The sequence below is a fragment of the Pelobates fuscus genome, chromosome 6 (assembly GCF_036172605.1).
Source record: "Pelobates fuscus isolate aPelFus1 chromosome 6, aPelFus1.pri, whole genome shotgun sequence".
In the NCBI taxonomy this organism is placed as follows: Eukaryota; Metazoa; Chordata; class Amphibia; order Anura; family Pelobatidae; genus Pelobates; species Pelobates fuscus.
In genome coordinates, this window is record NC_086322.1 from 81,350,396 (window position 1) to 81,366,169 (window position 15,774).

Sequence of the window (15,774 nt, forward strand, 5' to 3'; positions counted from 1 at the left end):
GTCTGTGTGTGTTTATGTGTGTGTGTGAGAGTGTATGTGTGTTTCTGTAAGTATGTGTCTGAGTGTGTGCGCGCACCTGTCAGTGTGTGTGTGTGCGTTTATATATGCATACAAGTGTATAATATTTTTTTTGGGGGGGGGGGAGGGAAATCTTGGGTGAGGTCCTACACTTTATTCCCCAGGACTTGACCCCTGGATGAACCCAATATTTCTCTAGTCCATTGAGTGCAAGAGTAGGTGGAGAAGAGACCCTTCAAACTAGAGTCAGTTACCAATTAACATGCCAAGTTCCTGCTGTTTTTGGTTCCTCTTGCTGTAAGAATATATTTGTACATACAGGAAGTTAGTGTGTACCTTTCAATGTCTGCTGCGGCCACTAGCTTCTGGTTTTATGTCTGACTGGAAGTTACTCACCTGAATCTTGAGACATTTAAAAATAAATATCAACGTTTTGTGCATTTCCTTTATTGTTTAACATATCTGACCACTAAAACTAACATCAAAATATATGTATGTGAAATGTATATAAAAGATATGTTTTAATATCCACAATCAAACATTGAACAATAAACAAATAATATAGATCTTAATTTAGCATTAAATACATACTGGCATTCATCTAAAAAAAAAAAAAAGGATATTATAATGGGGAAAAGTGTTAGACAGCTTACGTAAAAAGAACCAGCTACAATTTCTTCCAGGTCACCCCTGTGGACAAATATGCAATTCCAAAATAATAATAGGTATGTGGAAATGGACAATGACTCCTTCAAATTATACCATCTATGGCACATGCATGGCATCATGGGTTACCTTTAAAGGACCACTGTCCCTCAAAACAATTTTTAATCTAATACTGCTTTCATCATGTCTTAAAAGGAAATTAATTTTCTTTTTTCAATTAAGCATATGTACAAAAAAATAAAAATAAAGTAAGAAAAACTCATCTGTGTCTATAGTACATGACAGGAATCTTCAGCCATATACATGCACCTTGGGTCAGACAGTGATTGAAAACTAGCAGTTAATCTCTATGGTTTTCCCTGCTTCTGTGCAGGGAGTAAAACATCAAAAACCATAGAGATTAACTGTTAGTTTTCAATCACTGTCTGACCCAAGATGCATGTACATGGCTGAAGGATTCTGTCTTACTCCAAAGGAAGGGATGCATTTTTCTAATTTATTTAAATATACTTCATTAAATAAATCTATTTACTATCAAAACTTGATAAAAATAATTACTACATTAAAAAATAGTTTTGAATTGACAGTTGTCGTTTTATACACCCTGGCATGCTTTGACAGCCTCTCAGTTGAAGCAAATCACAATTAAAAAAATTTTTTTAAAAAAATGTAAATATATATTTATATATATTACACACATGCTTACATTATCTGTTGGGTAATGAGAAATCTCCTCTTTATATTCTTTATGCAAGAAACCACAAAGCTGACTCACACGTGCAACACTTATTTCCATCGAACAGTACAAAAAGATGCCTATGTGTAATAGTTTCCTTGGAGTACACTGGCTGTCCACATGTTGCCATTCACAAAGTATATTTACTTAGAAAGTGTGTTTCCAGGAAAATTAGCACGAGGTGCCTTTCATTTTCACTTACGATCTCAGGCGGGTGAGACCAGCATAGAGAGGCAAAAAGGGTGAATAAAATCACCTTCCATTTGCAGAGCGAGGGGGGCCGGGGAGCTAATATTGTATTCCAGCACTATAGTGTCAGGAATACATGTTTGTATAGTGTTCCATTAAGTCAGTGACTGTTCAGCAGCTGGGCATGAACAGGTCTGTGCAGGTCTGTCTGGGGACTGACATCTTTCACTGCTCCTAAAGGCACAGGGTGCTGAGATTCGACATCCTTTGTGCATCTAGTATACTCTAGCTATGAAAGATGCAAGTGAGAAGCTAAACCTAACAATGTTAAAATATTGTTCCAGTCCCTTGAATATTGTGCTAATGATGACGTAGATGGAGAGCAAATAGTTAATTGTGAGGACCACAAAAGTGCAGTCCAAGGGTACAGTCTCTGCATTGCTCGCCCGCCCCTAGTTTGAGGCCTGACTACTGGATAGGTAATGCAGAATAAAAGGGACCACAATAATTCAATTGGAGGGATGTAATCGATATGGGTGTTATATATCAGTGTTTAGATCACTGTGAGTACTAGACTAACATATTGAACGACAAACCACATAGATTTCAGAATTAGACCCTTTGCAAACACTTTTTATAATTTGTTTTTTAATGCAGTGGGAACAGCACTGACAGGTTAAGACATGTCATCATAAACATAAATGGTGCCCATCCAACTAGTAAATACTAGCATATTAGTTTAGCAAAATAAAACAACTGTATGCAAAAATAGTAAAAAAAAAAATATAACAAAATAAAACAACTGTATGCAAAAAAAATTTAAAAAAAATAAACATGCAGAGTATAAGGTAATTGACACTCTTTAACCGCTGTCAGTAGTTTTATTAAGTTAATATGCTCTTATAGGAGAGATTGTCTGACGCAAGGGAAGCATTAGCTCAGAGCCTAGAAGGTAGGCTGCTGTGTATCTGAGGATGGACAGTCAACCGAATCCCAGGCTGGGCTATATTAGTGTAGACTTGCAGTGTCCGCTTAAGAGAGCATATACCAGACCCCGAGGGGCTCACAACCCATGTGGGCACAGTAAAGTAGAGGTAGAACCCTTGAAAGCAGATTTGCCCAGAAGGGGCCTCCCAGATGTCCCTCCGCGGGTAGGAAAACTGGTTTTGCCAAACACAAGCGCTCCTCCAGCTTTGCCCAGAATTGCTCACATATAGCATCAAACTTCGCAAGGGTCTAATGAAGTGAGCTTGACGGGTTGGTGCGTTGGAGCGCCACGCACTGTGTAGGTCGCTTGTATACGCTGGCACATCAAAACACTTGGTGAGGGGCAACTAAAGCCTTAAAATTGCAAAACCTAAGCTAAGCTGAGGACCTCCATCAACCTGTGTCCTGTTCGCTTAGTAGTGAGGCCCCATCCCCCTTTGCAAACACATTTAGCACAGCAATCTTTAATACACATATATGCTCACCTGCTTGTGTCTCATTTTTTTCAGTAAACACACTTATTGTTTGCTTTGTTTTTTGTTACTAATTTAATTTTTTTAGGGTTTTGTTTTGTTTCTAAGTTCAAATATACACAGTTCAATTCCATCCTTTCTTAATGCAGAGATACATGCTATAGAATGCTCAACTCCACATCACTCAAAGGGTTACAATTTTAGGTAGAGAAAATCTCTACATAGGAAGTTTATCGCGTAATGTGTCTCTTACACAGCTCCACCTACCTGGATTACCTAGAATAGTCTCTGTGTCATTTATCGACCTGATACTGAATTTACTATCTCAGCTACTTTTTTCCGAGAATATTTTAAGGCATAAGACTTAAATCTGTGCTTCATGTATTCACTACACAATCGGTACATTGTATAAAACCAATGCAAAGGCCCATTAGAGGAAACAGCAATCCCTCCTGACTGGCATGGTTATTTATTACAATACGTATTTATTCTGCTGTGCAATATAAATCTATAAATTCAATGAATGGACATGGTAGAATGCTCAGTAGCACAGGAGAAGTTCCGATAATGCATTCATGTTATAGGCTTCAACAGATAACAGGAAACTGATTTCCATTCGGCGGTTACATTTTGAGTAGGAGAAAACATTGCATTAAATGCTTATCATATAATTGGAATTCACATAACATGCTCTGGTTGTAATACGTGTTCTTGGCAATCACTGTAATTTAATAACGCACAACTGAATTTTAATTGGTACAGGTATTCGGTGTGTACTATTTTTTCACACAGTGCAATCATGATTCATTCTGCAGCTGTTGTAATGTGATGCTGGGGAAGGGTTGCGAGTAAATGGTGTTTCTCCAGTTTCAGTCCGTCTTTCTGTATGAATCGCACAGTTGTTTGTGAAAAAAAATGCGACTTCTCGTTGTGTTATACTGTGACGTGGGACGCAGAGCAAACTTTCATCATTATTTTTATTTTTTTTTCATCTCTTGGCAATTGATACATTCGTTCATTACATTTATTTATTACTCGGTACCAGATAAAAAAATGACTTAAAAAAAATGATTAAAATAATGAAATAGTTCCTGGCTTTTTCATATATACATAATTAAAACCTTTCAATTTGTTTCAGTGGTTTTGAAAAAAGGTTTTTCCTTTACGGTTTATTAAAAGTGTTTCCACCTACTGATTTTGACAAGCTGCATTTTTGTTTTGCTGCAAGGTTAATATGAATTATTTATTTAACTGTTTTTTATGGTGGAGCTTTGGTAATTTGGGGTTATTTCAACAAACAGCAAGTTGCGGCAACTTGACAACAAATGAACAAAATTTAGGTTTAACCCCTTCAGGACGGAGTCAATAGTACACATTCTGATCAAAACAAAACGTAAACAAAAACTGGAATTTGCGCTATATGTCTGTTCAACCGTAGTTCCCCTCTTTCATATTATATGCACCCACACTTATTATATATCATTTTGTTCAGGAGAAACAGGGCTTTCATTTCATATCAAATATTTATATATGAAACATAATTTATTATGAATAAAATAAAAAAACTGTGAGAAATTTTAAATTTTTAAAAAAAATTGTAGTTCCGCCTCACATTTTAGCTGTAAATTTCATAATACTGTTAGGTTTTACTGCAAAAAAATGCACATATTTGTAATCAGCGATGTCTCACGAGTACAACAGTACCCCCTGTTAACAGGTTTTATGTTGTTTTGGAAAGTTACAGTTGAAATTTGCCAGATTTGTAATGTTACCTTTGAGACGGTGTGGTAGCCCAGGAATGAGAATTACCCCCATAATGGAATACCATTTTAAAAATTAGACAAGCCAAGGTATTGAAAGTGGGGTATGTTTAGTCTTTTTTAGTAGCCACTTAGTCACAAACACTGGCCAAAATTAGCGTTCATATTTGTTTTTGTGTGAAAAAAGCAAAAAACTAATATTTGGCCAGTGTTTGTGACTAAGTGGCTACTAAGAAAGACTGGACATACCCCACTTGCAATACCTCGGGTTGTCTACTTTTTCAAATGGTATGCCATCATGGGGGTAATTCTCATTCCTGGGCTACCATACGCTCTCAAAGGCAACATAACCAATCTGGCAAATTTCAATGTGAAAAAAATGAAATGCAAGCCTTATATGTGACTCTCTAACTTTCCAAAACACCATAAAACCTGTACATGGGGGGTACTGTTATTCTCGGGAGACTTCACTAAACACAAATATTAGTGTTTTAAAACCGTAAAACATATTACAACAATAATATAGACCATAAAAGTGCCGTTCGCTTGTAAAAAATGCGAAAAACTTCACTTTTACTTAAAATATCATTGTTGTAATACAATTTACCAGTTTGAAACACTAATATTTGAGTTCAGTGAAGTCTCCCGAGTAAAACAGTACCCCCTATGTACAGGTTTTATGGTGTCTTGGAGAGTTACAGGGTCAAATATAGTGCTTGCGAATTACATTCTCTGCACTTTCTCCCTGTGTTGTCAGGCATGTCAATCAAATTTTAATTAATCAAATCACATAATTACGTTAAAAGATTATTTAAATATACACGTAGAATTTTAATATATATGCATTTATAGGTATTTAAATTCTACGTGTATACTAATGTAATCTTTTATGTAATTATATGTATTTATCTATATATATATATTTGCGGTTATTTGTATTTTATACATAGATAGATATATATAGAATGTCATTCTAAGTGTATTTTGTTACCGATATATATATATTAATAACAAAATACAGTTAGAATGAAATTACATATGCATATATAATTTATATTAAATTTTGTTTCAATATTTTATTTATTTATTTTATTATTTTATTTATTTATTATTTTAATTATACGTATTTATATATAATATATATATGTACATCTATTATATATATAATATATATACATATTATATATATGTAACGTCATTCTAAGTGTATTTTAATATTAATTTATATACTTATATTAATATTAAAATACACTTTGCATGACGTTACATATATATAATATGTATATATATTATATATATAATATATATACATATTATATATATATTAAAATATATTTAATTTATTTTTAAACATGTTTATTTTAATTTTTTTTACACCTCCTACCAGCAGGGGGACTGTCTGATATTTCAAACAGTCCCCCTGCTGGCAGATCCATAGCCAGCTATAGGGGGCCATGTGATCGCTCTTTGAGAGCGATCACATGGCCCCCGGGGGCCTCATTTGCCGGAAGGGGGCTGCCTGGGCTCTCAGGCAGCCCCCCAGAAGAGGATCGCGGCGGAGGTGAGTAGTTGCTGGCTCCTGGGGGCTTAAACCGTTACGGCGTTCCATGCCGCCGCAACGGCTTTAAAGCCCATTTAAAGCGCGACGGCATGGAACGCCGTAACGGCGTTAAGGGGTTAAAGTACAACTGTCATAACATTTTTACTTTTCATTTTTTTTATTTATTTCATTTAATAAAACGTAATATTTTTAAAAAGTAGATACTGATTTAAACATTTACTTATATTTTTTGTTTTAGAAATTTTTTGCTTTTTATCTGGCTGAGAAGCCATGTTGGTTTAGACTATACTGTTATCGGACCAATTGCTGCTCAGCCTAACCTACGAGCTACTGCGATTGCTTTGTGGGAAACTGCAGCAACTGACAAGTTTGGCAGTGAATCAGTTGGAGAGATACGAGTAGAATCTGACCCAACATGGCAGCCAGATTTTAAAGTATTTTTTTCTAAAAAAAAAAAAAAATCACTGTACATTATATATATATATATTATTGTTAAGTTTCATTAAATGTAATAAAGTTTACAAAAAATAAAGTGAACATTTGATGACAGTAACCTACTTTTTTCAAGATGTGTGTCGACTTACAACACTGCATTGTTCACTGTTTTCATATTCTGTACCTTAGGGCCTTATTCATTAAATTGGGACTTTTGTGGTGAAAATGTATTTTTCTAAAGAAATATAACAGAATATAAGCCATAACAAAAATCTATAGAATTAATTCTTATATAGGCAAATGTATCAATCATGAAAAGATGAAAATCATCAATTTGACATCTGATCAGAATTTAATCAAACAATATATCATGCTTTTTTTTTTCAATTGTTTGTTTGGATTTTGGCTGTGGAAATCCCCAAATTCTCCAGAGCTAAAGTGGTAGACCTGATTATGGTAAAAACACAAGGTAGACTTAACGAGACACGAACTAGACTTTCGAGCAGGATCTTTTTAAAAGCTTGATGCCTCGTTACCAATACTGATAATATTTAATTGTGCCATTGTGACAGAAGGTATAAATAACAATTCACAATCGTATTGACGTATTACTTCAAAATGCCTATTAGGCATTATTCAAATTCATAAAATTAAGTAACTAATAATAAAAAAAAATCTACCGTAAATACAATTTATTAATAAAAATTTACTATAATATTTTACCTATTTTAATGTTGATGTCCTCTTCTACCATCATGACATTTATTAAAAATGAATAAAACTAATGCAGGCAATTTTCTATAGAATTGTAATAGAAAACAATTATTATTGCATGCTCCAAAGTCCAAGGCAGGCCTATTTAACCCATGTCTGTCGAATTACCAAAATGAATTTCCTAATGTATTCTTGGTAAACAAGATATTTCAGTTGCATTGAGCAAGTAGTTCTTTAGGAAATTAGCAGAACGCACAGAAAAGGCTTATTAGGTTTACACGTCCAAAAATACAAAACTAAGGGTTTTATTTTCTAGAGAACATTGAATGTTATGTATAAAGAGTAATTCTGCGGCAAAGCTCTAAAACTGTAGCAGTCACTGTGGCAACCAGTGCACGATTGCTCTACCCTTAGAACTTTAGAACACCGTTTTAACAATAACCTCCATTATATTCACGAATTATTACAATTTTAGGGCAAACTAGACATGCAAAAACGTAGCTGAATTTAAGATTGTTCTTTTTTTTGTACCGCATAGTAATTATGGCCTAGATTTTGCAAGCTTGTCAACTCAATACTTAGTCAGTAGACCACTGCAACACTCGCTTCTAGATTTTATTAGAAGTAAGCCGTTCTCCTGGTGCAGCTGCACATTATGTACACAGTGCTTGTAATGAATCCAAAAGAACTAGAATCTTGACAGACAAAACAAAAAAAAAGAAAAATATTTCAGGGAAGAGATTCCCTCTGCTGGGGTGACACAAACACAGAAAACATTAAACGTAAATTAATTCCAATTGTGTTCTAGCATTTTTATATTTATTTTAATAAAATGTATATATAGCTGTTAAAAGCTGTAACTCCCATCATTCTGAGACAGGAGTAGATATTCAGCACAGTTATAGGCTTCAGCTCCCATCATTCCCACGCAGATATCCTGGGTGTCAGAAAGAACAGAAAGTTGCGTGTTTAAGTAATGTACAAAGCTGGATTTAACTACAAATTTATTTTTTCAAAATTAGCAGTTTTTTTTGCTGGTTATATCTATAAATATATTGTTGTGAAAAATACTTTACGCCTTGTAAGTTTCCGAAGGATTCTATATATCCCCTGTCTATAACATTTGGCGGACGGTTTTGTTCTGGAACGTCTGTTTGTTGCTCGTGCACATTCTCAGTAGTTCTGTGTAAGGCTCAGAGCCAGCATGCAGGTGCTGTAACAGATGTTATCACACCCTTATGTAGATTGACTTGTGATAAACATAGATGGCTGCCTTAAAATCACAAATAATATAAGTACATGTGATGTACTTTCTCATCGAAGATATGTTCAGTTTAGGAGCAGTTTTGTTCGTGTTTATACTACTTATAGAAAGTCTGTTGGAATTGATGGAGAAAAAATATATATTTCTTATTTTTTTATTTTTTTATTTGGAACTACGATTGATAGCCATTGTATAAAAAATGTATTTACTTTTTCCGCTGGCTATGTTCTTTTCTGGACCTCACACTGCTGAACAGGATGCTCAGCTGGTGCACCAGTCAGCTCCCCTGACTAAAGCACTTTAGATATCATCATCATCTGACCAGTATACAAGATCCTACGAGGCTTACTATTACAGCTCTCACATTTACAACATGTCTGGGGAAAATGTAAAGAGTACCAAGCTCATATAGTTGGGCCGTTCTCATGTACAGGAACAAATTAAATACAAACACCTTAAAGGCCACTTAAAGCAACTACAGGGTTAGTCAGTAACCTCCAAATGTTTGCAAATTAAATCTAAATGGAAAAAATGAGGCACAAATGGCTGATCTGGGAAAATTACCCAACTCTATTTTTACTTATTTTTCTTATATTTTGCCATTACGATTTAATTAGCAAAAATTCAGAGTTCAATGCATATTTGGATAACCCTGTTGGTATAGAAAGCATTTCGTCACGTGCAGATTTAACTTTTACATTGTGCTGTTATTTTAGCAACTGCACTTTCAAATATGCCATACAACCTTTTTCTCCTTCTTCTTAAATATATATAAGTCCTCAAATGAACATTATTCCAAAAATGGTATACAACCTATTGTATCTGAATATAATATGAAGATTTATTTCAATAAATTAATACAATAATATAACCGTAAATCACTGTAGATATAGCTGTTTTGTCCTTACTACATGTGCTATCTATGAAAATATATTAAATATAACTGTTACATTTTCTTTTAAAGAGAACTCACTATTGAAGGAGATAGCTACTGTAGTGTTTGTCCTCTAATGCATTATATTTGCAATTAGGGATACAACTATGTGTGCCTAGAATACTGTTGCTGATTTATTTTGTTTCTGTTTTCATCCTGCAAAACAAACATACATGGTATAATCTAGTTTGGTTATATATTCCCAGATAAATAATAATTATCCCAGCAGCTTTAGACTCTATGTTTTATATTTACCTTTGACATGCACCATTTAAATATGTACAAGTGGACTGTGCCTGTTGTAGAGGAAGTGAATGTAGAATGTAGATTTGCCCACACAACGTTAAGCAAAAGGCATGATTTTCTAAACTTGTGTTATTTTTTCTGCCTGGTAAATAAATTACATCCTGATAATTATTACACTTACTAATAAATTGCTAACGCCGTCACATTATTATAAATATGGAATGCAAAACTTGACTGGTTGCTGATCCTGATAACATGGATCACTGTGTATTTGTCAAACAATTACAAGTTTAAATTATTTAGTGACTATTGGGTTGGACGCACCCAGTCAGAATTTTGATAGACTAAAATAATATGCAAAGCTACCTGATCTATACTTCTAGTTCTCTCTTGAAAGCAAATGACGAAAAAATGTAAAAAATATAAATGCTTAAGGACTACATTCTTCAGACCCAATCCTTTAACATATACAGAGCTTGCTAGCCTTCTTTACTTTGAGCAAAACTAGACGGGTTTAGGGAAGTGAATTAGGTTTTGTGATTCTTTTTAAAAGGCTGTCTTCCTGTCAGTCACATCTCCTTAATCTGTCATGGGGAGTTCTCTCGACAGTCATTCTTGTAATCAGAGAGACCTCTGAGTTATTGGTCTACAGAGACTCTCTGCATTCAGAGGGGACGGGCGCCGGGTTGGTCTACAAACCACCAGACTACAGAGACAATTCTTACAGCCAGCAACAGATACATTATGTAAGTAGCTATATAAATCATAGAAGACACTGCTCCATTCAACACACTGTATGCGACATGGCTGTATATATTCAGTTTTATAGCTATATGTATCTGTATAGTATATATAGGTGTACTTAATTATATACAGACAGATGTATATTCATATTGTGTTTGAGTATTTGTTTATATGACTTTAAGGATAGATTACATAGATAGATAAGGTCGACCAATTATATTAATTTATTAAAGATTAATAGATTTGATCGATTAGGTAGAAAAATCAATATTTTGTGCCAATGTTTATACTAATTTTGTTTTATTTGGATTTATATCCATAAATACACACATATATATATATATACATTAATATAGATATACTTGTAGATAGTTAGAAGTTAAGTAAATAGTTATAGATTTAGTCACTAAAGTAAGAATTGTCAAGAGTTCAAAGCAAATTTCAAATACAACTGGAAACATTCACCAAGTTAACTATGCATCCAGTTTAGCTACTTTGGCGTCAAATTTGAAATTCACAGAGTTCCTAAACATTCTCTCTTTAGTAAATAAACCTGTTTTTCTGACAGCCTTTAGTCATTCTTTTGTGCGTGGATAATTAGACGAGGCAATTAAGGGTCTTTGAGATCTCACGTGTCAAGAGCAATATGTTTACATATATTAAGAAGCGGACATACATTAATACGTTTAATACATACACTAAGTCTGCACCTTCTCTTTCACTCCTTCTCCATCTCAGTCTTTCTACTTTTATGTTTCAATATCTCTCTTTCTGTCTCCCAAGCTTTTACAAACATTAATTAATTATATTTGTTTTTGTTGTAACTGATATTTCTAAACATTTCAAAGCTTCATTAAGAAAACTTTTTTCCCTTTAGAAAAATTATTGTAAAAAAAAAAATGTCAAAAAATTCTTGAGACTCTCTCGGTAAAGGTGTATCCGGGTAATGTGCGCTAAAATCCCAGTGTGTTACAGAAGCTTTAAGTATCTTGGCGTACGTAGCCGTTAAATTCTAATTAGTAACAATCTGTGTCTCTAACTATTAGATTACACACATTTTACAAAAGCTAGTTGTTTCTTTCTTTAAAATACATTTCTTTAAATATCATATTACATATATTGATGGGTTCATCTGAATCTTGTGTGTGTGTGTGTGTGTGTGTATCTATTCAGTTATCTTTACTGTTATTTTAAACTTAAAGGCAAAAACAGGAGATATTTTGGGGCAAAGTGCTAAATAAGGAGCAATCACCATGGAAACCAATAGAATGCCTCTCAACATTTATAACTTTGCATCAATAATAGCACCTGCTTTGCCCTGATAAACCTGTACCAATGTGTCTTGGAGTATATGGAATAGTCACCCCCTCCCATATGTCACTGGTTAGTAGGATGTAAACTTGCAACATGGTGTACAGATGACTTACTGAGCATTATGGGAAATATTAGGGGTTGTTCAGATAACCTTCACTGGTGTGTTAGTTGCTATTTGCTAGTCATCAGTAATTAATTACAGTTTCTACTAATTATAATGCAAATTAATTGATATTAACATAAAAACGTATGATGTACTTCTCCATTTGCCACTGTAACTAATTTTAGTTTTCTGATGTTAGCCCTGAAACATCATCCAGTGCCAAAGTTTAGTTATTTTCAAAATTATTATTATTTAAATTTGACTGTATTATCACTCTTCTCCTTTGGTGTACTTGAGTGTTTTTGTAATACATATGCATTTAGTTATTGCCATTTTAATGAATATAACTTAGTGGCTGAATATACAATGGTCAGATTTGTATTGAGATACACCTGTCTAATGCACCAATGTTTAAGCTAGACGTAGATTCTTGTAAGTAGTACTTATTCCATAAGTACGGTGTTTTTTTGTTTTTCCACTGATTATGCTTCTGGGACAAACCTCATTACTTATGATAGAGCTTGCTCCTTATTAGAAAAAAAAAGTATAATTTAGATCTTAACTTAATGTGTAATGCATGTTTTTCATGCCATAAAACATATTGCATTATATGTGTTGTCATGTGTATTAAGTTAATGTTGACATCTAATACTTACTTGATATTATCTGAGGATGAATTAAAAACAAAAAAAACATACTTGATTGCACACACATTATTTTGATCATATTGTTAAACTCATCATCACTTCTATATATTTAGTATTATTCTTCCTCAATTTTTCCCACCTTGACTATTTAATGTGAATAATATTCGGAACAAATGGATGCAGACTGAAAGTTGACTCCTATTTTATATTTCTGGTTGTGTATGTTCTTTGTCGGTTGATTACTTTGTGTGTTTTATCTCATATGCAATTCTTCTCTTCTTCCTCCCTAGACACCTGAATCCGGGAAGAACCTGAACAGCTTCCTACATTGTGCTTTCTGAGGTTTGCTAAGAAGGGTTTGTTGGACAACTAATGGATTCTTCATAATCGTGATTAGGTGAACTTTAAAAGACTTTAGTGTTTAGATATAGTATTGTCAACAGACAGCCATTGTACAGCTAACAAGATGAATGCCATTAAGTGTGTACTGGTGGGTGATTCTGCTGTAGGAAAGACTGCTCTTCTTGTCCGATTCACATCTGAGGCTTTTCCAGACTCTTACAGGCCAACGGTCTATGAAAATACAGGTGTTGATGTATTTATGGACGGTGTTCAGATCAGCCTTGGACTTTGGGACACAGCAGGCAATGATGCCTTCAAAAGCATCCGTCCTTTATCGTTTCAGCATGCGGACATTGTCCTATTGTGCTTCTCCGTGGCCAACCATGCTTCTTTTTTAAATGTGAGAAACAAGTGGATTACTGAAGTTAGACAACACTTACCGAACATTCCAGTGCTAGTGATAGCAACTCAGACTGACCAAAGGGAAATGGATCAAATGCGGATACCATGCATTAACTCGATGGATGGAAAACAACTGGCTCGGGATGTAAAAGCCAAAGGTTACTTGGAGTGTTCTGCTCTAAGCAACAGAGGGGTCCAGCAAGTGTTTGAGTGTGCAGTGAGGACAGCAGTCAATCAGGCTAAAAAGAGAGCTAGAAGAAAACGGTTTTCTGTAAATGAGTGCAAAATTATTTGAGTATAAGGCGTGATATGTTTTGTCTACATGGAGAGAAATGTATGTACTTCCACAAAGAACTTGATTGAAACACCTCTCCAACTGACTTCTAAGGAACATTTTATATGACTTGCAGTAAAACCATCTTAACTTTTAATTTAATTTATTACTACATCCCCAAGCCTACGAAGGTGCTTAGATTATTTGTATTCTACTTTGCACTGCTGAAATAGGTTTTGACACCTATGACCTATCAAGAAGGCAACTAAAGGTTCTTTAAAAATAAAGTGGGGGAATAAAGTGACAAAAAAATTATAAAATGTAAAAAAAAAAAAATATTTATTAATTTAAATATGTACATAAGCAATAGTACAAAAGCACATCTGTTCTTTGTTTTATGAGGACAGGAGCATTAGTTAAATCGAGTCACTGGAGTTTTAGCCAGAGGGTTTGTTTGACACTTTTCATTGAAACCTGAAAAGTTGCTATGATCAAATCTGAAAAGGTCCCATAACAGCTTAACATGTTCCTTACATTTATCTTGGCTAGAATATTTTGGATTTCTACAATTTCGGTGATTTCTGATGGTTTCCTAGAAACAATAAGTCTAATGTGTATTATGTAGAATGTTATGTTCTATTAGTTTATTTATCTTAAATCAGTAAAAGAAAGTCCAAAAAATATTTCTAAAAACTGAAGATATTTTTTCACGCTAATAAAACCATTGAAAATGTTTTTTTACCCCTAAGTGCCCATTTCATTTTATAGTTATTATATGCATTTTTATTTTGTCAATGTAATTTTGTTTGGGACATTCATTTGAAATTGAATTTTTTAATTTATAAAAATAGCAGTCATTAACAAAAGTTATATATTGTGATTACTGTTGTTTTTTTTTTTTTCTTGTGTTGCCTGAATACGTAAAGATGCAACGCAGATCGCAATGATCTCCTCCTACCTGATGTAACTCGTAAAGTGATGCGATAAAATAAATGCGCTCCATTTTTCTACAAAGCTACAAATTTAAGTTGTCTGCTCATTTTTGAAGTCACAACATCAAAAAAGTCTTTTTTTTTGGTTTTGTCTTAATGCATCTGATTCCTAACGGTGACACATATAAAACTGAAGGGGACAAAACTTCATAGAAATATAAACGTTTCTATCAAATCTTTAAAAATATTTCATATATTTTTATGTTAAGGTAATTTTATAATTAATTTATAGCAATAGTTATAAATGATAAAAAAATGTGTCTTTTACAATACCGCCAAACATGTATTATGGATAATATGTGATCCCTTGATGAAAAAATAAGATATTGACCCTAATAATACTTCTTATTATACACAGTATCTTGTCTTCTTATAAAAAAAAATCAATGTCCAGTTCAGTTAGAGAATATATATTAAAATTCAGTTTTATGCACAGCAGGTTGTGAGGACCAAGAACCAATTTTTAAAATAGCAGAATTTTCAGTCAAGGCAAACCAGTTGGATACTGTTCCCAGTTCTTCTACTTTGGCTTAAATTCAGAAAGGAATGCTAAAACACACATATGTACAATTCCTTGTTCTTGAGTGCCTTCTCAGGTGTGAAAACACATATATCTTGCAAACTCTCGTGCGTTACATCCAGGCATTCAGAGTATACCATCTCCAAGAAAGATCATTTTAGAGGTTAGCCTGCAGTAAATAAACTAGGGGAAGGCAACCATCTGCATTTCAGATGTTGTAGACTACAAATCCCATTATGCTCTAACAGTAATAATGCAGGCAAAGCATCAGAGGAGTTGTAGTCCACACCATCTGGAGTGACAAATATTGGGAACCCCTCAGCTATACTTTTGAAAACAGTCCACATTTTGTCATTGTATTATTTTCAATCATCCTTTTAAAATATATATTTTTTTATTGATACATCTTTGTTACTGTTTGATTGTACGCACTGATGCCTTGTTTAACATAGT

At 33.8% G+C, this 15,774-nt stretch overlaps 1 protein-coding gene across 1 annotated transcript in view; it reads left to right on the plus strand.

Annotated features, from left to right (window-relative positions):
• RHOH (ras homolog family member H) overlaps nucleotides 1–14,801 on the plus strand; it is a 44,609-nt gene extending 29,808 nt beyond the window's left edge. The window contains exon 2 of the mRNA XM_063459920.1: nucleotides 13,082–14,801. Coding sequence (XP_063315990.1) covers nucleotides 13,258–13,830 — 573 coding nt within the window. The 5' untranslated portion in view covers nucleotides 13,082–13,257 and the 3' untranslated portion in view covers nucleotides 13,831–14,801. The remainder of the gene's footprint in view (nucleotides 1–13,081) is intronic.
• The last annotated feature ends 973 nt before the right edge of the window (nucleotides 14,802–15,774 follow it).